This window comes from Echinops telfairi, unplaced genomic scaffold, assembly GCF_000313985.2.
Source record: "Echinops telfairi isolate 266 unplaced genomic scaffold, ASM31398v2 ScPeMD7_7458;HRSCAF=8496, whole genome shotgun sequence".
NCBI classification, from domain to species: domain Eukaryota; kingdom Metazoa; phylum Chordata; class Mammalia; order Afrosoricida; family Tenrecidae; genus Echinops; species Echinops telfairi.
In genome coordinates, this window is record NW_022111358.1 from 6,476,315 (window position 1) to 6,500,223 (window position 23,909).

At 36.8% G+C, this 23,909-nt stretch overlaps 1 protein-coding gene across 1 annotated transcript in view; it reads left to right on the forward strand.

Moving 5' to 3' along the window:
* The window catches only part of NF1 (neurofibromin 1), a 252,880-nt gene that overhangs the window by 58,462 nt on the left and 170,509 nt on the right, over positions 1-23,909 (forward strand). The window contains exons 9-15 of the mRNA XM_045299978.1: positions 1,393-1,566; positions 2,631-2,753; positions 2,973-3,047; positions 5,439-5,468; positions 8,462-8,593; positions 12,436-12,570; positions 20,051-20,164. Coding sequence (XP_045155913.1) covers positions 1,393-1,566; positions 2,631-2,753; positions 2,973-3,047; positions 5,439-5,468; positions 8,462-8,593; positions 12,436-12,570; positions 20,051-20,164 — 783 coding nt within the window. The remainder of the gene's footprint in view (positions 1-1,392; positions 1,567-2,630; positions 2,754-2,972; positions 3,048-5,438; positions 5,469-8,461; positions 8,594-12,435; positions 12,571-20,050; positions 20,165-23,909) is intronic.

Below are 23,909 nucleotides of genomic sequence, written 5' to 3' on the forward strand. Positions count from 1 at the left end.
TTGAAAAAGAAAAAGAAAAAAGGTTTGAATAGACACCTACCTTGAAAATCTTCCTACACAGTAAATAGAGAAAAAGTAACCCAGAAAATTAAAATATTTCCCTTGCAAAAAAAAAAATCTACGTACTTTTTAATAAAAAGTTTATACAAGTTAACACTGGCATAAACTTTGTTTTTTTAAAGCAACAGATGAAACTCAAGACTTCTCTGAGTCCATTAGTTCCATTTTTGCTTGTTCTTCTCCAGAGATAATTGTCAGGAGTTCTGTGTATATTCTTCCAATCCGATTTTTATGGTGGGATTGATAAAGAGATGGATACGTAGATTCCTGGATTAGTGGTACTCCGAGTGATCTTTAGACCCGGTCAGCATCATCTGGAAACTGAAAATGCACATTTCTAAGCCCATCAACCATAACCCAAAAAACCAAACCCACTGCCATCGAGTCAGTCCGACTCATAGCGACCCAACCATAGGTCTACTGTGTCAGAAACTCTTGGAATAAGACCAGCAAGCAATCTGGGTTTTTAGAAACTGTCCAAGGATTTTGTTTCAAGAAATTGATAAAGCATTGGAAACAATGATTACCTGACCGGAAGAGATCCATATTTGTACCTGTTTCCCAGAAAGACGACTCAACAAAACGTGGAAATTATTGAGCCAATATCATTAATGTCACATGGAAATAAAGTTTTGTTGAAGATAATTCAAGGTCACTTATAAAAGTACACTGAGCAGGAAGTTCGCCAGAAGTTCAAGCTGGACTCAGCAGAGGACTTAACACAAGGGAATATGATAGTTAATGTTAGGCGCATCTTGGCTAAATGCAGTGAATACTAGAAAGATATTTACTTGTGCTTTATTAACTATGCACGGGCATTTGTAGATTGTAGCAATATGGATATGAATGAGAAGAATGGGAATTTCAGAACACCTCCTTATGCTTGTTTAGAACCTGCCTATGGACCAAAAGGGGGTCCTTTAAACAGAACAAGGAATAATACTTCGCTTGAAATCAGGAAAGAAGTGTGTCCGGGTTGTATCTTCTCGCCATACTTCAATCTGTATGCTGAGCAGATCATGCAAGAAGCATTACATAATATAATGCTTCGACTGTATATAATAGGGAAGATTAAAAGAGAATCTTCAAAAAACACGATCAATTGAATTAAATATGGAGCGTCAACTACTTTGGTTGGCAAGGGCTGTATTCAAGTTTCTTTGGTGTCATTCATCAAGAGTGGATAAACGATACCTTGTTTTTAGAGTTAAATTATGAAATTGAAAAATAATTATCATATGTATAGCGGCTGATAATTTGTGACTTTATTAGATAAATCTGAAATCTAAGATACTTCATAGTCTGTCTTACTACTGTGCTTGAATTCTATAGAAGTTGTTTCTGGACAGCCTACGAAAAGCGCTTGCTGGCCACGGAGGAAGCAGGCAGCTGACAGAGAGTGCTGCGATTGCTTGTGTCAAACTGTGTAAAGCAAGTACTTATATCAATTGGGAAGATAACTCTGTAATTTTCTTGCTAGTTCAGTCCATGGTGGTTGATCTTAAGGTAAGATGTTTAATATTATCCACTATAAACTTAAGAAAATTCGCTTTTAGCATTAGTGTTATGTTTAAGATCATTGCAAACACTGAAGTTTTGAGTCTTACTTGAAAATAACTTTGTAGGACTTGGCTTTTGTTATTACTCTGTTCATCAGACTAAAGAAAGTGACTTAAACTGTGAAAGCAGTTAACTCATTGTCTGTGTCTCTTAACCCTTTTCATGTGAATTGGGTGAAGGCTTACAGAGAAGATCAGTTTTGCCTTCAGTAACATATATGCACATTCTGATCCAGCTGGTCGTTGAAATCCCCTCCATATACCATTGCTTTGTCTGTGCTTCCTGTTCCATTCATCCCCTTTTACAACTCTCTGAACTTCCTCTTTGACTGAATCCTGCCCTTTTGATCCTAGAGAGTTATTTTGACACAGTAGTGAGTTCAGTTCCTGACCTGAAAGGAAAGAGCCATAGTCTTGGGGAGGGGGCGTGTCCCACCAATCAGTGTCTGGTCAGTAAGTCTGGTCTCTTTTATGATTTTTGAGTTGTGGTCCACATTTTTCTACCCACTCTATTCAAGACTTTCTCATGTGACTCTCATGTGATTTCTAATGTGTAGCTGGGGACCATTGAGTTCTGGTCTCAGGGTTGTGGAGAATGATGTTTGTGTAGTCCTTTCATCCATTGAGCCAATTGCTTCCTTCTGTCTTGGTTTTTGTCTCTCTTCTTTCCTCTCGATGGAGAGAAACTATTGGCTGTACCTTAAGTGACTTCTCTTGAACTTTCAAGACCTGTCACCATATGCCAAATTGGGATATAGAAACTAGTTTTCTTACGTTAGCATAATTAATCAGCCTTGCATTTAAATGAGTAGGGCAGATATGGCCTGTAAGGAATTGCATGTGGTATAGTAAGAATTCTGTCCGACTGACAACTCAAAATATTAATTTGGTGCTTTTTCTAGCAATTAAATGTTACTCCTATCCATTTGGACCATCGTGTTTGTAAGTGCTAGTTACCAAAAAATAACTGTGACTGTTTAAAGTCTTTCATTTCTATTGGGATTTTTACAGAACTTACTTTTTAATCCGAGTAAACCATTCTCAAGAGGCAGCCAGACAGCAGATGTCGATCTAATGATAGACTGCCTTGTCTCTTGCTTTCGAATAAGCCCGCACAACAACCAACACTTTAAGGTGAGAGCATTGCTTTTTAGCCAAGTATGTTTACTAATGTTGATAACTTTTATAAATGTGAAAAGCTAAAAAATTATTCTTATATTAATATTTCTCAATGATGTTGATTTTCTTAGTTTCATACTTTTAAAAAATGTATCTTTTTGCAGTCCTGTGTTCTCACTTATGTTATTGGGTTTTTTTCTTATAGAAATTATCTCCTTTTTTACTCCTTTGTAGATCTGTCTCGCTCAGAATTCTCCTTCTACATTTCACTATGTGCTGGTAAATTCACTCCATCGAATTATCACCAATGTAAGTCTAAAAGGTATTGCTATATTAGTTTAAAAAAACAGAAACCCCTTTTCTCCCCCTCCTGCCCTCCCCATATATCCCCTCCTCCTTTAAAAGAAAGGTGCTCTTGGTTCTGAAGATAGATGATCTAGGGAGTTTTCTCAGAAGTCGCTGTATTTGGTAAACTGATAGAGTTGTATTTTTTGTATTTAATGTCAACCTAAAGTCCTTATTATGTGAAGTTAGGATAAATTAGGATCCTTTCGAGAGATTAACCTAAAATATTTTATCTCAAATGTTCTTAAGAATCACCTCACTGAAAATATTTCATTCTAGGACTCTTTACATATTATTTTAATACTCTAAGCCCTTCCTCAGCATTTGATACAATTTGACTTGTCACCTTTTTTAACCATTTAGGTTTAAAAATAGTGAGTAGTATTTTTTTTTAAATCATTTTATTAGGAGCTCATACAACTCTTATCACAATCCATACATACATCAATTGTGTAAAGCACATTTGTACATTCATTGCCTCAACATTGTCAAAACATTTGCTCTCCACTTAAGCCCCTGACATCAGCTCCTCATTTTCCCCCCTCCTTCCCCGCTCCCCCCCCATGAAACCTTGATAATTTATAAATTATTATTTTGTCATATCTTACAATGTCCGATGTCTCCCTTCACCTACTTTTCTGTTGTCCATCCCCCAGGGAGGAAGTTATTTGTAGATCCTTGTAATTGGTTCCCCCTTTCCACTCCACCCTCCTGGTGTCGCCACTCTAGTGAGTAGTATTTATGCAGTTACTAAATACAGTCCATTTACAAAATGATAAGACCATACTTGATTTCCCTTTCAGTCCTCAAACAAAATGAAACTCACACACTTCAGAGGAGGGGAGGTATCCATGTGATACAAAAACATGTCAGGCACTGCAAGGTACTTATGGACCCTTTGAGCTGACTTGGATACATTAGGCAGAGAGATAGTAAAACTGTATTAAGATTTGGACAGTGGGTTTAAGAAATTTTGTAATGATTAACAGTTATATTTTGAAGATTCTCAAGCACTGTCTTCCATAATTTCACTTTTATCTATTTACAAAGGTATTCACACTTATGTATAAATTGGAAAACTACTTTCCTTGAAAAAGAGCTATTAGTTATTGATAACTATGGGTATATTGGTGTTTATGATAAACTTACATTTTAAGAGTGTGTCTGCTGAGGTAAAAATAGCCACCTCACCCTCATTTGCTTTGGATATATTGAATTAAGCCAAGTGCTGCCCACACACTCTTTAAATCAGGGTCCTCAAACTTTTTAAACAGGGGCCAGTTCCCTGTCCCTCAGACCCGTTGGAGGGCCGGACTATAGTTTAAAGAAAAACTATGAACAAGTTCCTATGCCCACTGCACAGATCTTATTTTGAAGTAAAAAAACAAATGGGGCAAAAACTCCCGGCAGGCCGGATAAATGTCCTCAGCGGGCCGCAGTTTGAGGACGCCTGCTTTAAACCATACCTACAAGAGAAAATAATTAAGGGTAAGGACTACTTTGTGACACATTTAGTTTTGCTCAGTGGGCTTCCTGGATTGGGGAGCAGGGCACTTCTTTGCTGTGCATGATTCGTCTGAACATTGGAGGGTAGGCAGCACCCCTGGTCCTCATTTCATTAAATTCTCATTGGGCTGCAAACCCACCCTCCCCAGTGATTATGAACAGCCACAAACATATTTCCAATAAGTGCTAGGAGGGCATGATAGCACCCTCAGTTGAACATCACTGATTAAATTGTAGGTAGGTAGAAAGGACATTAAAAACTTTGTCTTCTCAAAGGGAAAGTTACATTAATTTGATTATAGGTAAAATATATTTGTATTAACTTTTTTAAATGACTCTTTTTGTCGTTGTAGTGAAGCCGGGTTATCTGTGGGTAGTGCAGATGGTTAACATGCTCAACTGTTAGTGAAAAGGTTAGCAGTTTTAGTTCTCCCAGACGCACTGCAGAAGACTGTTGTGGTGATCTGCTTCAGAGAGAACCAAGCAGTGAAAATCCTTGGGGCCCAGTTCACTCTGAGACACATGGGCCACCTGGAGTCCAGTTGAGTCACTGGCAGCTGATTGGTTGGGCAAACAAGGCAGAACATTGTACTTTGAGGATTATTTTCAAGTCATTAAAAAAATTAAAAGGTGGTTTTCCCATCCCAGATTTATATATAATTCAGAAAAAAATGGTATTTTCTTAGCCCCTTTGGCTCATGCTACATAAAATATTCTATTTATTAGGATGACTAATTGTATATGAATGCTTATATTTTGTATGTTGTAAACCCAATTATTTAATGTTTTGGTACTTTGTGGCTAGCTACTTTAATTGTGGAATATTTTTGTCTACAATTGACTATATAGAGCACTTTCAAGCATGGACTTGGCACTGCTGTAAGTGGCTGAGCTGCTCCTTTCTGGTGTAAAGCATGCCTGAGTTACTTCATGCATGCCTCAGTGGACCTGGTGAGAGCGGTTGTGCGTCCTTCTAGACTATCATGAGTACTGCATGTGGGAAGGTGTACTTTGTCTCTGTCAGAGGCCAGGTCAATATGAAACTTTTATTTAAAAATACTCGTGACTGATTTCTAAAATCTTAAGCATCACTACTAATAAAATAGAATACTGGTAAATATACAAATTTATTGAGTTTAGAAAGTGTCTTTAAAAGTTATACGTCATACAGTGATGCTTTATTGTTATAGATTGTTACTCGTTTGCCCTGCACCCACTCTTGGTTGGATATTGATATTGAATCTGAAGTACTTTCTGACTAAAAAGTCAGAGCTATAAGATAAATCTGTAAATTCATAGAATTGACTGTTACGAAGAGCCTAACTGAAGAACAGTTATTATGACATAAAATTTTTCTTGGCTATTTGGACTCCAAATCTTAATTCATTCATGTGTAAGATCTCCTTCTAAATGATTCTTGGTTCAATACACCTCATTAGTTCTTCTCTTTCATTGTTCTTTAGGCAGTTCACAGATGTTTCAAATTTGTGTTCTTAAGTGAGATATAAGTCTTAACGTGTTTTGTGAATTTAAGTAGAAATACTATTAGTGTTTGGAATTTTGGCTTTTGTAAAGTACACATACTTAATTTATAAGTACTATGTTTAGATGTTGACTGTTCTACCATTTCTTCTTAGAAAGTCGGAAAGTCTGTTAACTAATGTACTTTTATCATGTCAGTTTTTAGCAGTTTCTAAAATGATTCATAATAATGTCACCTTTTAAAAATTGTGACATATATTGGGAGTGAGGGGAGCTTCAAAAACTTGTGGGAATTGAAAGATAATGGGAATTTTTCACAGATTTTTTGAAATCCCTTCATATAAGAGAAATTAGAGTTAGCAGGTCTATGTTATGTAATCAATAATGAGGGACATCTTTACATTCACACACACACACACACACACAAACACAGACAGTAACTGGGAAGTTAAAAAATAGTATATGCATGTATGAGCTAAATATCCTAGTCCTCACTGGACCTGCTATGACTGGCACAAAGTGGTCTCCATTTTATTCATAGCAGTTGATCATCTTTAACTTAGGAATAGTTCATATGTTGAGAATCAGATGTTCTCTTTCTCTCCAGAGGTGTTCTAGTTGGAGGAATTGTGTCTGAGGCATTTGAGAATGTACTTAGATGTTCTCTAGAAGAATTGCCCCCATAGAACGCTTCATATTATGTCCTTATGCTAATTTATTGGCAATAAACCTAGTATTTTCAAGGGCAAACATAACACATGTACTTTGGTTTTTGAAATGACACGTTTGTAACTGCTCAAAAAGAACAGTAGTATACTAAAATTATTACCAATTATATAAGATAAACTCTAAAATGATTTTATAAAGTAGACCTGGTACCACAGTATGGTTTCAACAGTAGTATTGAATGTAAATAACAGTAATTTGCAGAGGATGTTTGATAGGATGCATATGTCTTTAGCTAATTAGCTTCTGACAAAATATGGGGTTGCTTGGCAGGTTGATGGGCCCTTTGCACAGTGCACTTAGGATTATTTAGCTCTGTGTTAGTTAAGCTAGTAACAAGCTGTTTGGGAAGAGTAAATGCCTAGAAATCAAATTTTTCTAGTTTGTTGGACAGTAACCAACTTTCCCAAGGATTGAGAAATTGATTATGTTACCAAGCTTAAAATCTATCATATGTTTAGAAATTAGTTAATTAACATGAAAGTTGAGGGAAAACCATAAACAATCATACTATTCCAGAAATGTATTTCCTTCCTCACAAGTTTTAGTTTATGATAAAAAAACTAAGTATACTCAAAACATTCTGGAAATTGGTGTGAAGAAATTAAATGTTGAGGATTTAACTAGTGGTGATTAATAAGGAACCTCGGATTAGGGTGTAAGTATTAAATCCCCACTTAACTCTCACCTACTACTTGAATATTATCATTCTTTTTCTTAAATTTAATATTGTTATTCTTACAGATGTTTTTTATAGCAGAGATTGAATAAGTAGGAAGCCTGAATTTCAACTCATCCATTTCTAAGCACGCTTTCTATATTTTGAAAAATTCATCAATTTTTTTCACATTAACTTATCAAACTTTGTAGATTTAGTGATTTTTGTCTTTTCATAATATTTATTTATTCATTTTAGAGAAATAATTATACTTTGAAATAAAGTAGGCATTGAAAAGTAGACATAAAAAAAGAAAACAAAAACAAAAGTAGACATCAAAGCCAACAAATTAAACCAAAATAGAAAAATTTTAGTTTAAAATTATTTTATTTTAGAAAATATCTGCCTCAGGTCAGTTTATCTTTGCTTATGGTGATTTTTAGTCGTCCATGTATTATGCCATCCATATAGAGCAATTTGTAGATTGACTAATAGCATTATCTCATTTACTAATCTCATGTTGTAATTATCATTGTTTATAAACATACAAGTATTGGTTTGTCACATGTTTTTTGAACATTGTGTTGAACCACTAATCTCTTTTAAAGCTTTGCTACTAGCATTCTTATGTTAGGAAAGATAGACTATATGAACTGTGTAAAACATTAAACTTGGAGAAAGAAAAAGATTGGCTCTATATAATTAGCTCTCCAAAGACGTCATTTTTCAGATTCATTAGCTTTCCAATGAGAAAAGCCAGTCTCACATGTGCTCATGAAGTGGGATGTTTGTCTCATGCTCCTTATTATACTGGAACATACTTGTGTGGCTTATTGTCTGAATCAGACACATCATTTGAAGACTTTGGCAATTACCATGTGTGTTTGCATGGTCTTAGGAGTTTCTGACCAATGGCCAACATGCAAATCCAGAGTGATAATAACAGCATATAACTCATGAAAATTTCTGCTTTTTTCTTCTTTATGATATTTCTGTTTATCTCCAGTCTGCATTGGATTGGTGGCCGAAGATTGATGCTGTTTATTGTCACTCAGTTGAACTTCGAAATATGTTTGGTGAAACACTTCATAAAGCTGTGCAGGGTTGCGGAGCACACCCAGCTATACGAATGGCGCCGGTAAGATAAGCTCTTAAGTTTTCAATTTTACTGTCTTCCTATTGCATTTTTAGTGTAGTTCATCCTGTGCCTGCTGTTTTGGTTATTTTAGGAAACCAAATGAGTTCTATCTTATTGTCTATGAATCTTTGGGTATATTGTATATTGAAATATTACTGCAGTGCTTAGTTGGTGATAATTTGTTTTTCACTGTTTCAGTGAGCTGAACTTAGTTTTTTCATTTAGTTTCTTTTTAACAATGAAAATATTTTGATTAGCTCCTTTTGTGATGAGTAAAGGAAGTTGACTCCTGGGTTAGAGTGAATATTCACATGAATGCATATTGTACTCATTGAATGCTGAATGTGACATGTAGGAAACTAGGTATATGAAATAAAATTTAAAGTGCAGTTTTGGGGACCGTCATTTGCTTGCTGGTGGCTCACCACTCAAAATGAGAAGAAACAGATGCAAATGTTCATTATGAATTGGAATGTAGAATGTATGAAATATGAACCTAGGAAAATTGAAGATCAAAAGTGAAATGGAATGCGGAATGATAGATGTCCTAGGCATTGTTGAACTGAAATGGACTGATAATTAGCTATTCTGTATCAGAAAACCATATGGTTTATTATATGGTTTGGGGATGGCTGGGAATGACAACTTTCAAGAGGAATAGTCTCACATTCATCATCCAAAGGAATATTTAAAGAGCTGTCTTTAAGTACAGTGCTACACGTGGTAGGATAATATCTTTACATCTACAAGGAAACCCAGTTAATGCAACTGTTATTCAAATTTATGCATCAGACCACTAAAGGGAGTGAGGAAAAAATTTAAAAATGTATGCACTCTCAATGTTAAATTGATCAAACATTCAATCAAGATGCATTGATAATTATTGGCGATTAAAATGTAGAAGTTGGAAACAAAGAGGAAGTTACCACAGTTGGAAAATAGGGACTTGGTGATAGACGTGAAGCTAGAGATCACACAGAATTTTGCAAAACCCAAAACTTCTTCATCTTGAATTCCCTTTTTCAACAACATGAACAGTGACTATACCCATGCATTGCACTAGGCAGAATATACAGAAATCAAATTAACTGCATCTGTAGGAAATGGAGAAGCTAAATAGTAGAGGCCAAAATGAAGACAGGGCCTGACTGTAGAAAAGATGATTTAGTGCTCAACTGTAAGTTGAAATCGAGGAACATTGAGATAAGCCCATGAGAGCAGGAACACAGTTGAGTATATCCCACTTGCATTTAGAGAACATCTCATTGAACACAACGGAAGACCCGAGGGACTGTGAGATGCCATTAGTTGCATCCCACCTGAAAAAAGCAAACGGTCATTAAAAAGACAAGAAAGAAAGAAAAGATCAAAGTGAATGTCAGAAGGAACTCTGAATTTTTCTCTTGAATTTAGATTAGCCAAAGCAGATGAAGACAATGAACTAAAAGAGCGAAATAGAAATTTTTAAAGGGCAGCTCAAGAAGAAAGGCTTTATGGTGAAATGTTCAAAGACCTGGAGTTAGAAAACCAGAAAGGAAGTACTTGCTCACCACATCTCAAGCTGAAAGAACTGAAGAAAACAGGCGGCCTCAAGTTGCAGTTTTGAATTCTCTGGGCAAGTAATTAAATGATGCAGGAAGTATCAAAAGTAGATGGAAAGAATAAACGGAGTCAATGTACTAAAAAGAATTGGTCGGCATTCAGCCATGTCCAGAGGTAGCAGATGATCAAAAACCTATGATACTGAAGAAACAAGTTCAAGCTGACTGAAAAATTTTGCGAGAAACCAGGCCCTCAGAATTGACAGAAGGCCATTAAAATGTTCTAGCAGCTGGTGAAGCACTCGTTCATCTATGCCAAGGAATATGGAAGACTGCTACTGGGCGAACTGACTGGAAGAGATCCATGTTTGTGCCCATTCCAGAGAAAGGTGACCCAACAGTGCAGAAATTAACGAAAATATTAATATCACATGCAAGTAAGTTTTTGCTGAAGATAATTTAAAAACAGTTGTATCAGTACATGAGCGGGAGCTGCTAGAAATTCAAGTTGGATTCGGAAGAGGAAATACAGGAGGGATAGATACCGTTACTGGCATCTGTTGGATCTTGGCGGAAAGCAGAGAATATCAGAAATATGTTTCCGTATGTTTTATTAACTATGCAAAATCACTCAACTGTGTCAGTTGGAACAAAACTGGATTCTTGCAAGCATCTGCAAAATGGAAGACTAGTTAATTAATGAATTGCCTTATATTTGTAATTAAGAAATGACATCTCTTTAGAAAGTTATATATACATTTATATAAAACACTAATAGTAAATTAAAATATATAATTGAAATATTTTTAATTGAAGACTTATGTTCCATATTAGACTCTTATGCCATAACAAAAGTATTATGTTGGTACCTATGATAAAAAAGGTAATGTCAGTAAAATAGTTACTCTTTAGGAATAGTTACTGAATAGAAAATAACTTTTACGTTTGCTAATTGTTCCTGGATCAGGGGGTAGCAGTTGAGTGGTGGCTAACATTTAGTTATGTGTTAGTTAATAAATGTGTCCAGTTTGAAAGGGTTACCGTGACTTATAGTGAAAATAAAAATGATGTATTAAATACATTGGGTAAGACATTTGCCGTGGGTATATAAATACATTGGGTAAGACATTTGCCGTGGGTATATAAATATAAAAGTAAACATTATTTATAATTTTTACTGTTTCTTTTCTGTTGTGTCATTCTTACAGTAAATGTGCCCATTAGCCAGTCTTATCTGAGGATCAAAAACTCTCATTGTTCTTGGACATAACACATTCATTTCTCATACTTCGTGTTGAGAATAGCTGCTGTGTGTTGTAAAAAAATATGCATGTGTACTTTTTCTGTTTGAAAGACTGGCTTGAATACTCACTGCTTTTATTTTATATGCAGATTATTAACTGCTCGAGTATAAGTTGAACTTGATGTTCTTTTACCCATCTGCTGAATTAAAGGCATGGATACAAAAGTCGGAAGCGGAAAAATAGAGAAAAAAGTGATATTCTATTTAGAATACAGTCGGATTCTTTTCTTTGTTAGAAAACATTCATATAGTTAGTTTAACTCACCACAGTGTCTCCGTAGTTGAAACACATTTTCCATGATTTAATCTTTCTCAAAGAGCTCTTTCTCTGGTTTATGAATGTTATTCAGGCCAAAGGCATTCTGTAACTTGAGCGAGATGGAATGCTGAGAAAGGAAAAAGCAAAAATTACAGTTAAAATGTTAAATACAAAGATGAGCTATATAACATAAATTCATCAACTTTTTGAAGCACATATTTTTACTTGAAAGGGATGTGTGTTACTTTTTATGAGTGTTTTACTATTGAAATTTTTTATTCCCTATAAGTATATAAAATAACGGGTCTTATAATTGATAATATCTTAGATTCTATAAAATAGTGGCTTTTGTATTTGAGGTGTTTGTTAAGTGAACTGCCCAATGTATGTATTTATGAGACTGTAGACTAAATGTTTGCTTGCTTGCCAGTATATTCACGTTTTAGAAAATTATGTTTTACAGAGCCATTAGTACATTAATAGATTTTCCCTTAAATTTTATAAGATTATATTTAAATTAAAAAGTGAAAAATAATAATTTTTATACCTATGAATATTAATCTTATCCTTAAATATGGCAAATTTGCATTAATACCACACACTTGTTAGTATAAATAGTTGTGTTTGCATTTCCAAAGCTGTTTTTTAAAACAACAGATTTAAAATGTTGGCTCATTATTATTCTGAATCTGAGACATGATTTTTACAAGGTGATATTACATTTTGTTTTTGTTTTTAGAGTCTTACATTTAAAGAAAAAGTAACAAGCCTTAAATTTAAAGAAAAACCTACAGACTTGGAGACCAGGAGTTATAAGTATCTTCTGTTGTCTATGGTGAAATTAATTCATGCAGACCCTAAGCTTCTGCTTTGTGTAAGTACGTTTTATGAAATAAATGCTCTTCAACTGTTACACAGAATTAATTTGTTATACTCGAAATGCCGAGCACTTACTGACTCTTTCTGATTGTATCTGAAACCTAAGGTTTATCCCTAAGAAAACAAATTCATAGAGCATACAAACGTAACTCAGTTGGGTGTCCTAGCTCTTCTTCTTAGTTTTCCTTCTCATTAAACTGACATCCTCTGAGTGAGCTCTTCTCTCCTTACACTCTTACCAGTCTGTTTATTGTTCATTCGGGCATCATAAATCATAGTGTTTTCCACTTCTTCTTGGATTTTGTAAATCTCTACTTGCTATTGCTAGTTTTTCTTTTCTCTGTCTTTTTAGTGTCAGCCATCTAGTATCATGGCCTCTCAATTGCAAATTAAAAGGAGGAGAAGATGAAAATGGGTGTGGTTAGTAATCCTTTATTGTCACAGCTGTTCTCTCTGTCTCAGCGGAGTTAAGCCATGTCTGAAGGAAGTGAGATGAAGTGTTACTATCTTCGATCTTCCTTCGCTATGGGAGGATTTTGGTTTTCTGCACAATAAGTTGCAATCCACATTGAAAGCAATAGTCTTTGATCATCCACCAGTAAAATGCTTCAAGTATTTTTCATGTTCAACAAGCAGTTGTGGCATCTTCATTTCACACACTGTTCCTAAGCCTTTCTCCAACCCTGATGCTGCATCCTTCTTCATACAGTCCCCAGCTTCTCCTAAACCATTTTCTTAGCATACAGAAGGAATACAGTGGTGATATGAGGAGTCCTGGTGGTGGCAGAACCCTGGGGTGGCGAAGTGTGTTACGCGTTAACTCACTAAACTGCAGGGTCAGCAGTTTGAAACCATGACTGGAAATCTCAGCGGCAGCTCTGCTCTGTCCTGTAGGGTCACGATGAGTTGGAACCGACGGAGTGGCAGTGAGGGTTTGGTTAGTATCCTATTGTGTGATTTGCCGACATGAGATGGGTCTTGGCTGCAAGCAGAGAATACCAAAACAGTGTTTACTTGTTATTAACTATGCAAAGGCATTCAACTGTGTGGAGGACTTGAAGCACTTAATGGTTAAGATGAAAGACAAGAGCCTTCAGTCTAAATAACAATTTCATGTAAAGAAAACAAACGTTCTCGCAGCTGGGCCAGTAAGCATTCACGATAAACAGAGGGAAGATCGAAGTTGCAAAGGACTTCATTTTATTTGACTCCACAATAAATGCTCCTGAAAGCAAACAGCAGTGAAGAAATCAAACGTTAAATTACTTTGGGCAAACCTGCTGCAAAAGTCCTACGTTTTAGCAAAAACTATTAGCAAAAATTTCACTTTGAGGACTAAAGGAGCCAGATGCAAGCCATGTTTTCAGTCTCCTTATGCATGCAACAACTGGACAATAGAAAAGAAAGACCGAAGAAGAATTGATGTCTTTGAAATGATACTGTTGGCAACGAAAATACGAACCAGTCAGCCTGTGAAGAGGCGCAGCCAGGACGCGTAGCGGAGGATGAGAGTCCGTCGCCCCTGCTTTGGACATGTGTATCAGAAGATAATCATTTTAAATGGAGCTGATTTTCTTTGCTGCCATAGTTGGTCGAGGGTCAGCAAAAAAGAGGAAGCCCCTTAACGAGATGGTTGCCCAGTGGCTACGACAATTTTGAGGATAGTTAGGCCCAAGCCTAACGATTTTGCAAGACCAAGCAGCGTTGCCCTCTAAATGTTTTGTGAACAAACTCAAATTTAAAAGAAAAAATAACACGTGTAGTACTTTTTTTTTTTAACTGGAGAAAGGACAAATTTGATTCCCAAGAGGTCCATTGAAAAGCGCATATAAATTTGTGCATGTGATGAATCTAATAGATTCAGTAATTAGAATTTTAGCATCAAGAACTTATGCATAAAATGGTAAAAGTGGCGAATACCTTTTCTGCACATTTGTATTGTAATATATGTTATTTGTGTTGATTATAATAATATACTACCATCATTCTTTTTTTATGCGTATAATTCAAGTTCAGGCAGAGTGCCAGAGTCACAGTACCTTTCGTGTTACATAGCTTGCTGTCTAAAAAGCACAAGTTTAAACAAAACGTGCTATTTTTCAAGTTTGCTATTTAGTAGGCAGAAAGGGTCGTTTAAAATTGAAATTATTTTCTATGCTGCCATCTAGTGGTTAAATATTTTTTCTTGAAGTAACACACTTAAAAACAAAACCTGCTGTCCTTAGAGTGGATTCCAGTTCTCGAAGTGTGCCCCACCCCACCTATTTTAGGTTGGCACAGCTTTATTTATTTATTTTACATTTTTATTGGCACCTAATCCACATATCATACAATGAATAGTTCAACTGTTCAGTCATATCAAGGACCATATATAACCATTATCACAATCAATTTATAACATACCCCATCTGCGGCCTCTTCTCCCCTCCCCACCCCCAATGGCTACATCACCTTTAAAATGAGTTGTGTGACCACGATCAGTTCTAGTGCTCCCTGCCCCCTGGAGGGCCCTTTCAGTCCAGAGTAGAGCTGCTCCTGAAACAGCTTTCGTTGCCGTCATCTTTATGGGCGCAGTTTGCCAGGCCTGTCTCTGGAGCCCTTGCTGGGTGGGCTCAAACTGCGAACCTTTAGGTGAGTAGCCTTGCAGGAACACTGTATGCTGCCTTTTCACGAAGGTGGCACAAAGGCAAAGAGGGAAGCCCCTGCCCCTCCCCAAACGGAAGCCAAACCAAAGGCTTTAAAGGCCAAGAAGGCCGTGCTGAAAGCGTCTACAGCCACACACACAAAAGAAGATCCGCACATCACCCACTTACTGGTAGCCCAAGACCCTGAGACTAAGAAGGAGGCGGCCCAAATAAATGCCTTTGAAAGTGCGCCCCCAGGAGAAACAAGCTGGACCATTATGCCATCATCAAGTTCCCCTTGACCAGAGTCCGCCCTGAAGAAGATCGAAGACAACAACACACCTGTGTTCACTGTGGATGTCAAGGCCAACAAGGAAGCACCAGACCAACCAGGCTGTGAAGAAGCTTTATGACACTGATGTAGCCAAGGTCAACACTTTGATCAGGCCTGACGGTGAGAAGAAGGCACATGCTCCACTGGCTCCTGACTATGACACTTTAGATATTGTCATCAAAATTGGAATCAGCTAAACTGGCTAATGCTAAATATAAACTTTTTAATAATACAAAACAAAACCTTGTATGCCAACCAGAGACCTTCAAAGTATCCATAGATAAATAGGTGAAATAACCATTGTAAATATTTATTTCATATTTTATATAAATTCTAAATCTTAGTAAATGGGGGTATTATAGGAGGAATTACTAAGCCTCAATCATGGTATTTTAAAAATAGTGCCATTTTATATTTTTCTGTTTCTTCCATATCTGTATTAATCTCTGTTGTTCTCCATTTTTCTTTAGTTTGTGTTTTTTTTCTTAATTTCTTGTAGTCATTTCTGGGCACCAAAGTGATGGTGATCGTTTGCAAAAGGAAACCTGATTACACCCCTATTTAAAATCGGTTACTTGAAATTGCTCTTGGTAGAAAGACTAAAACATTCCAGATAGTCCTACAAGGTTATGTGAATTCTGACTCCTAATTATTACTTCTGCCACATTAGCATCCTGTTTCTGTTTTCCTCACTCTAGTCACAGTGCCCTCTTTCTTAGTCCCTCTTACCTTCCACATTCCCCCAGTCTCACCTTTGCACTGCGCGCTCCTTTGCCTAGGGTATATTTTCTTTCCGTCTCACATAGAACTCCTGCTAATTCTAGGCTGTCATCATTGGCTTCACTAAAGAACTCACTGCCATCTTGTTGATGCTGACTTAAAGTGACCCGATAGGACAAGGTTGACATGCCCCTGTGAGTTTCTGAGACTGTGAACCTATGGGAGGAGTAACCCCTGGAAGGGATCTTTCTTCCTCACAACAGCTGATCTTGTGGCTCACAGCCCAATTCGTAACCACTGTGCCACCGGGGATCTTGTCGTCATTGTCCTACGGAGAACCTGTGTATAGCTCACGATGTGCAGTCATTTGAGCAGAACAAAGGGATCCAGTGTTTTAAAGTCAAGAAAGGTGTGCTTCAAGGCTGTACCTTTTCTTCTTGCTTATTCAGTCTGTATGCCGAAAAATAATCATAGAAGCTGAACCATGGAGAAGAATGACATTAGGATTAGAAGAAAGTTCTTTAACATCTGCAATATGCAGATAACACATCCTTGCTTGTGGAAGGTGAAGAGGACTTAAAGCACTTATTGATGAAGATCAAAGACTATAGCCTTCGATATTGGTTACACTTCAAACAAATAAAAATTCTCATAAATGGGTCAATAAACAGTATCATGCTAGACAGAGAAAACATTGAAATGTCAAGGATTTCCTATTATGTAGATCCACAGCTGAAAACTATAGAAGCAGCAGCCATGGAATCAAGTGGCATATTACATTAGGCAAATCTGCTGCAAAATATCTGTTTAAAGTGTTAACATACGAATATGTCGGATACAATTGATGTATGGTTTGTAACAAGAGTTGTAAGAGCCGCCAATTAAATGATTTAAAAAAACGTGTTAACAAACAAAGGTGTTATTTTGAAGAGTAAAGTAAAGGTATCCAAGCAAAGGTATTTTTCATGACCTCACGTGAAAGGAAAGCTGAATCATAAGAATTGATGCATTGGAATTGTAGTGTTGGCGAAGAACATTAAATATACCATGGACTGTCAGAAATGAGCAAATTTGTTTTGGAAGTGCAGCCAGCATGCTCCTAGTAGTGAGGGTAGTGAGACCTTGTCTCGCAGGCTTGGATGTATGGTCAGGTGGGACCAGCCCCTGGAGAAGGACCCCATGCTTAGTCGAGGGTCAGCCAAGAAAAGAGACCCTCAGTGAGGTGGATTGATAATGGTGGCTTGAAATACTGTGCACAAACCTACGAGTGATGTAAGGATGGCTGAGGACTGGCGCTGTTTCACTTTGAGGTGCTGTGGGTCCCTATGGTGGCTCCAATTTGACAGTTTGCAGCAACAACAAGGAGGTCTCTCATTAGGCCTATTTCCCTGTTCTTACACCAGTAGTGTACATTTTCTGTTCCTATTGCATTTGCGATTTTATACTTGTTGGTCTGATTACTTTTTTGGCTTCTCTGTTCTTCAGCACATTACATAGGATAGGGTTGGGAGCACATTATTTTTTTCTTAATTGTGGCTTTGCTGTTCAATAAATATTGAGTTCTGAATGAATGCAAACAAAAGTCAAAATAAGCATAAAATTTTGGATTACTGATTTATTAGGGTGAGAGCTTACCTTCATCATCGTCATGGAGACGAATCAATAGTTAGCAGAATAAAATATGAACACAAGTTGCAGTGACCTCCCTTAATGAGCTGTATATTCTTGAAGTGTAAGTAGATACTTTGAAGTTATGGAAGCTACATTTTTAACAGTTATTAATATAATTCACACATCATACAATTTGGTAGTTCAGTCATTAAAAAGAGTTGTACAATCATGACTGCAATCAATTTTGGAACATTTTCTTCTTTTCTTCATTATTTTTAGCTCAGATGCACAAACATTCTTTTTAAAAAAATCATTTTATTGGGGCCTCATACAACTCTTATCACAATCCATAAATACATCAATTATCTAAAGCACATTTGTACATTCATTACCTTCATCATTCTCAAAACATTTGCTCTCCACTTAAGCCCCTGGCATCAGCTCCTTATTTTTCCCCTTCCCTCCCAGTACCCTCTTCTTCATGAACCCTTGATAATTTATAAATTATTTTGCCATGTCTTACACTGTCCAACGTCTTCCTTCATCCACTTTTCTCTTGTCTGTCCCCCAGGGAGGAGGTTATATGCAGATCCTTATAATCGGTTCCCCCTCTCTATCCCACTCTCTCCACCCTCCCAGTGTCACCAATCTCACCACTAGTCCTAAAGGAATCATCCATCCTAGATTCCCTGTGTTTCCAGTTCCTATCTGTATCAGTGTATATCCTCTGGTCTAGGCATATTTGTAAGGTAGAATTGGGATCATGATAGTGGGTGGGGAGGAAGCATTTAGGAACTAGAGGAAAGTTGTATGTTTCATCGTTGCTACACTGCCCTCTGACTGACTCATCTCCTCCCCACGACCCTTCCATGAGGGGATGTCCAGTTGCCTACAGATGGATTTTGGGGCCCCACTTCCCCTCACTCACAGTGATAGGATTTTTTGTTCTTTGATGCCTGATACCTGATCCCTTTAACACCTCGTGATCACACAGGCTGGTGTGCTTCTTCCATGTGGGCTTTGTTGCTTCTGAACTAGATGACTGCTTGTTTACCACCTTCAAGCCTTTAAGACCCCAGATGCTGTATCTTTTGATAGCCGGGCACCATCAGCTTTCTTCACCACATTTGCTTATGCACCCATTTGTCTTCAGCGAATGTAATGGGGAGGTGAGCATGCACAAATGTTCTTAAGTGGAATCATATAACTTAATCATTTAATCATATTAAGATTTGTGCAATCAACACCATAATCAATTTCAGAATATTTTCTTCTCATACTCACCGTTGTTAGCTCCCCACATCCCTCATCCTCCCCTGTCGTTTCCCTATCCTAGTTACTCTTTCTGTATCTACCTATTGTGAATTTCATATACAGAAAATCATACAAAGCAAGCACATTCATACAGAATCATACAAAGTAAACAGAAAGCCCCAACAACATTGACTAGACAAAACGTAAAAAACTTCAGTCAAAGAGAAAGCAGAAAATACTAAAAAGCTGCTTTTAAAGTGGGTCCAAAGGGAGCTTAAATGATAAGGTAATACATTTGAATCTAGCTATATCTGCCTTGTGGGTGTAGCGTTCCCTCTGGCTCTAGTTGTGTAGGTGTGGGCAGCTGCTTTTCATGGATGGAGAGACTGTCCTGGATGATTATGTAGCCTTTAGGCATCACACATGTTGTCTGTCTTTGATCACAATCATTTATAATATGAAAACTATTGAGCTCTAAATCAGAAGTGTTTAAGCTACTTTAGGTTGTTGCAAAACTATGTTTACTGGGTAACCTCATGTTATGGATTTAATTTCTTAATGGAAAATTGAATGCCTGGTTGTGGGATTTTAAAAAATCTTTCCCCTTACACTGCTTACATTGATCAACATGTATAAATGTGGATTAAAGAATATTTCTATTCTTTAAAATAGTTTTTATTTGGAAAATTACCACAATTATTTCTATTGTAGATAAAGTTCACATACTTTAAGTTCACCATTTTAAAGTGGATTTTAGTACATTCACAATGTTGTACAACCATAAACCCTATCTACTTCTAGAACATTTTGTATTAGCCCATTAAAAAAGAAAAAACGACTACTTGTTTGCAATGCCTTCTAATTCACTCTCTCCTTTTTAGCCTATCTTTTGATATATAATTTTTCAATTGGAGTTTCATCTTTCCTTGCAGAATCCAAGAAAACAGGGGCCTGAAACCCAAGGCAGTACTGCAGAATTAATCACAGGACTCATCCAGCTGGTCCCACAGTCACACATGCCAGAGATCGCTCAGGAAGCCATGGAGGTAAAGGGAAAGCAAACTAGCTTCTTGACAGAAAGGTCGTCGTTGCGTATGTTCTTAATGTTTCTTTGGTGTGTGATTTGTATGTGTGGTAGGTGGATGTCATTTCTGTAAATGACATATTTGGCTTTCTACACATTTATAAATTCCATCAAGAAAGTACGGATTTGCTTACTTTTTGTCACATGAAGTAACAATATTGAGCAAACTACATTTCCTAATTGTAGTTAATTTAAATTTTTAAAATATGTATTTTTTATTGAGGTGCAGACATTATAAATTAATTATTTAAAAGTACAATTCAATGGTTTTTAAAATATTCACATAGCTGTGCAGTCATCACCACTATCTGATTCCAGAATATTCTCATTCTTCAAAAAGAAACCACACTGCCCCTCCCTGTTTGGTTTCACCGGACCCTGACAACCACTGTGGATTTGCCTATCTCCCCATTTTATGGAAATGGAACCATAAAGTGTGTGACTGCTGACGTCTTGCTCTTTGCTTGGCATAATGTTCCCAAGGTTAATATGTGCTTTGTGACATGTATCAGAATTTCATTCTTTTTATGGTTGAATAACATTGCATTTTGGGGGATATGTACTGCATGTTGTTTATTATTCATTCACCACTGATGGATATTTGGATTTTTACTTTGTTATAATACAATAATTCTCCGAACATTTGTGTACAGTTGCTTATGTAGGCATATCTTTGAGTTAAATTTCAGATTCGGATGGTAGCTGTATGTTTAATTTTTTTAGGCATTGACAAATTATTTTTAGAGTGGCTGAATCAGTTTATACTTCACCAAGCGTATATGAGGATTCTGACTATTCCCACTGCTCACCAATACTTGTTGACTTTTTTAAAACTTCAGTCATTACAGAAGTTATAAATGCAATTAAATAAAAATGTATACCAAAAAGGTTCCAACCCTCGTTATGTACACAAGAAGATATATTCATTGCTTATATTGTGTACATTGCTATTGGTCTTAAGAATTGGTACCCAAAAAAAAGAATTGGTACATTGCTCAATTCTTTTCTGGAAGTCCATTTGACAGTGTTTCACAGGAAAAATTTAGATTTTTGTCAAATAGTTTCATAGCTGTTATTCCTATAACTCTATGCATGCTATTCAAGAGGATAAAGAAACCTACCTATAAAGATACTTTATGTTCTTACTATAGTAGAGTATTAGACGAGATTGGACGTGTTCAGGGTGGTATGGCCGTAGACATTATAGTATAATATTAGAAAGTGTTTAAATATTCACTAGCATGAGAATAGCCCAATAATTCAGTAATAATGTTTCAACTTGGTGAATTGCTAAGCATTCATTCAGACATAAGATCATTTAGCAATATGGAAAAATATTTATGAAATATCAAATGAGTATGTCAGATGCTGTTTACAGCTTTGTTAAAATATATGTGGAAAATAAATAAAAAGGCAAAATGAGAAGGAAAATAATTGTATTAAGGCAAGATGAAGGCTAACACCCCCGCCCCCGTAGTTTTGGGAAAAAAGTTTTATTAATAAAATGGTTTATATATATATGGAATGTGCTATTTAAAAAACATCTAAGTACTGCACTTTTTACAATAGTGACAAAATTGAATTTTAAATTGTGTACTTTTTCCATGAAGAGAGCTATAGACTAATAAACAGTTCACACAATTGCAATATCACCTACATATCTTATAGTAATTATAGCAAAGCATTTGCGATAAGATAATATAGTTATTGCCATAGGTAATTTGTAACTTTGAGAAATTACGAAGCGGTCCAAGGTTAGATAGAAAATAGTTTTCTCTGTGAGACAGGTCACTCATGCAAACATTTGCAATTTATGCATTTGATACGATTTTAAAGAGAAACATTAAATACCTTTATTTGTTCCAAACAATGTTTCATTTGCATTTTATTTATTTTAAAAATAATTTTATTGGGAGCTCTTGCAGATATCATAGCAGTCCATCGTTCCATCTCATCAAGTAGTATTGTACAATTGCTACCACAATCAGTTTCAGAACATTTTCTTTGTTCTTTTTGTTTTTAATTTAATCATTTTATTGGGGACTCGTACAACTCTTATCACAATCCGTACATACATCCATTGTGTCAAGCACCTTTGTACATTTGTTGCCACCATCCTTCTCAGACCATTTTCTTTCTACTTGAGCCCTTGGTATCAGCTCCTCATTTTTTTCCCCTCCCTCCCAACCACCACCTCCCTCATGAACCCTTGATAATTTATAAATTATTATTATTTTGTCATGTCTTACACTGTCCAATGTCTCCCTTCACCCACTTTTCTGCTGTCCGTCCCCCAGGGAGGAGGTTATATGTAGATCCTTGTAATCGGTTCCCCCTTTCTACCCCACCTGCACTCTACCCTCCCGGTATCGCCACTCTTAGCCACTCTTATTGTCCTGAAGGGATCATCTGTCCTGGATTCCCCGTGTTTCCACTTCCCATCTGCACCAGTGTACATCCTCTTGTCTAGGCGGATTTGTAAGGTAGAATTGGGATCATGATAGTGGAGGGGAAGAGGAAGCATTTAAGAACTAGAGGACCAGTGGTGAGAGGGGCGATGCCTGGAGGGTGAAGGGAATGCAGGGTAGAAAGGGGAAACCAATTACAAGAATCTAAGTATTGCCTCCTCCCTGGGGGATGGACAGCAGAGAAGAGGGCAGAGGGAAACATCGGATAGGGTAACTTATGACAGAACTGTAATAATTTATGAACTATGAAGGGTTCGTGAGGGAGGGGGCAAGGGGAGGGACGGGGAAAATGAGCAACTGATATTAGGGGCTAGGGTGGGAGGCAAATGTTTTGAGAATGATGAGGGTAACAAATGTGCATATGTGCTTGACACAATGGATGTATGTATAGATTGTGATGAGTATTGTACAAGCCCCCAATAAAATAATTTTTTAAAAAACTAGAGGAAAGTTGTGTTTCGTCATTGCTACACTGCCCCCGCGGGGACTGGCTCATCTCCTCCCGACGACCTTTCCATAAGGGGATGTCCAGTTGCCTACAGATGGGCTTTGGGTCCCCATTCCTTACTCCCCTCACTCACAATGATATGATTTTTTTGTTCTTTGATGCCTGATCCCTGATCCTATCGACACCTCGTGTTCACACAGGCTGGTGTGCTTTTTCCATGTGGGCTTTGTTGCTTCTTAGCTAAGTGGCCGCTTGTTTACCTTCAAATCTTTAACATTTTCTTCTTGAACTACTTGATATCAAGTCCCTTGTATCCTTTCTCTGCCCCCTCCCAGAAACCCTTATTATTTGTTTATTTATTTATTATTTTTTAACAAAGGGCGATAAAGATGAGTAAAGACTTGCCAGGCCTGGGAGGCCTGTGTACAACACCGCAGTGCTGATATCAGGGAGATCACTTAGCTTAGAGGTTAGAGTGGGGTCTGTGTTTAGGATAAGTCCAAGGTTTGTTGTCTCTAACTCTGTTTTTATTTATGTAATAAAACTGTATTTGCATATTAGTATATTAGTTGTTTATTTTAAACGAATTATTTAATTTCTGTTAATCTTCAACTAAATTAGGTCTCTGATAAATTGAGATTAGTATGCATAATCCACTATGAAAAGCCAGGCCTCTATAGAGGGCTAGATAAAGACATGCACATATGCAAATATATTTATATGAGGATGGGGAAATAGATCTATGTGCCTATATTTATAGGTTTAGTATTAAGGTAGCAGAAGGACATTGG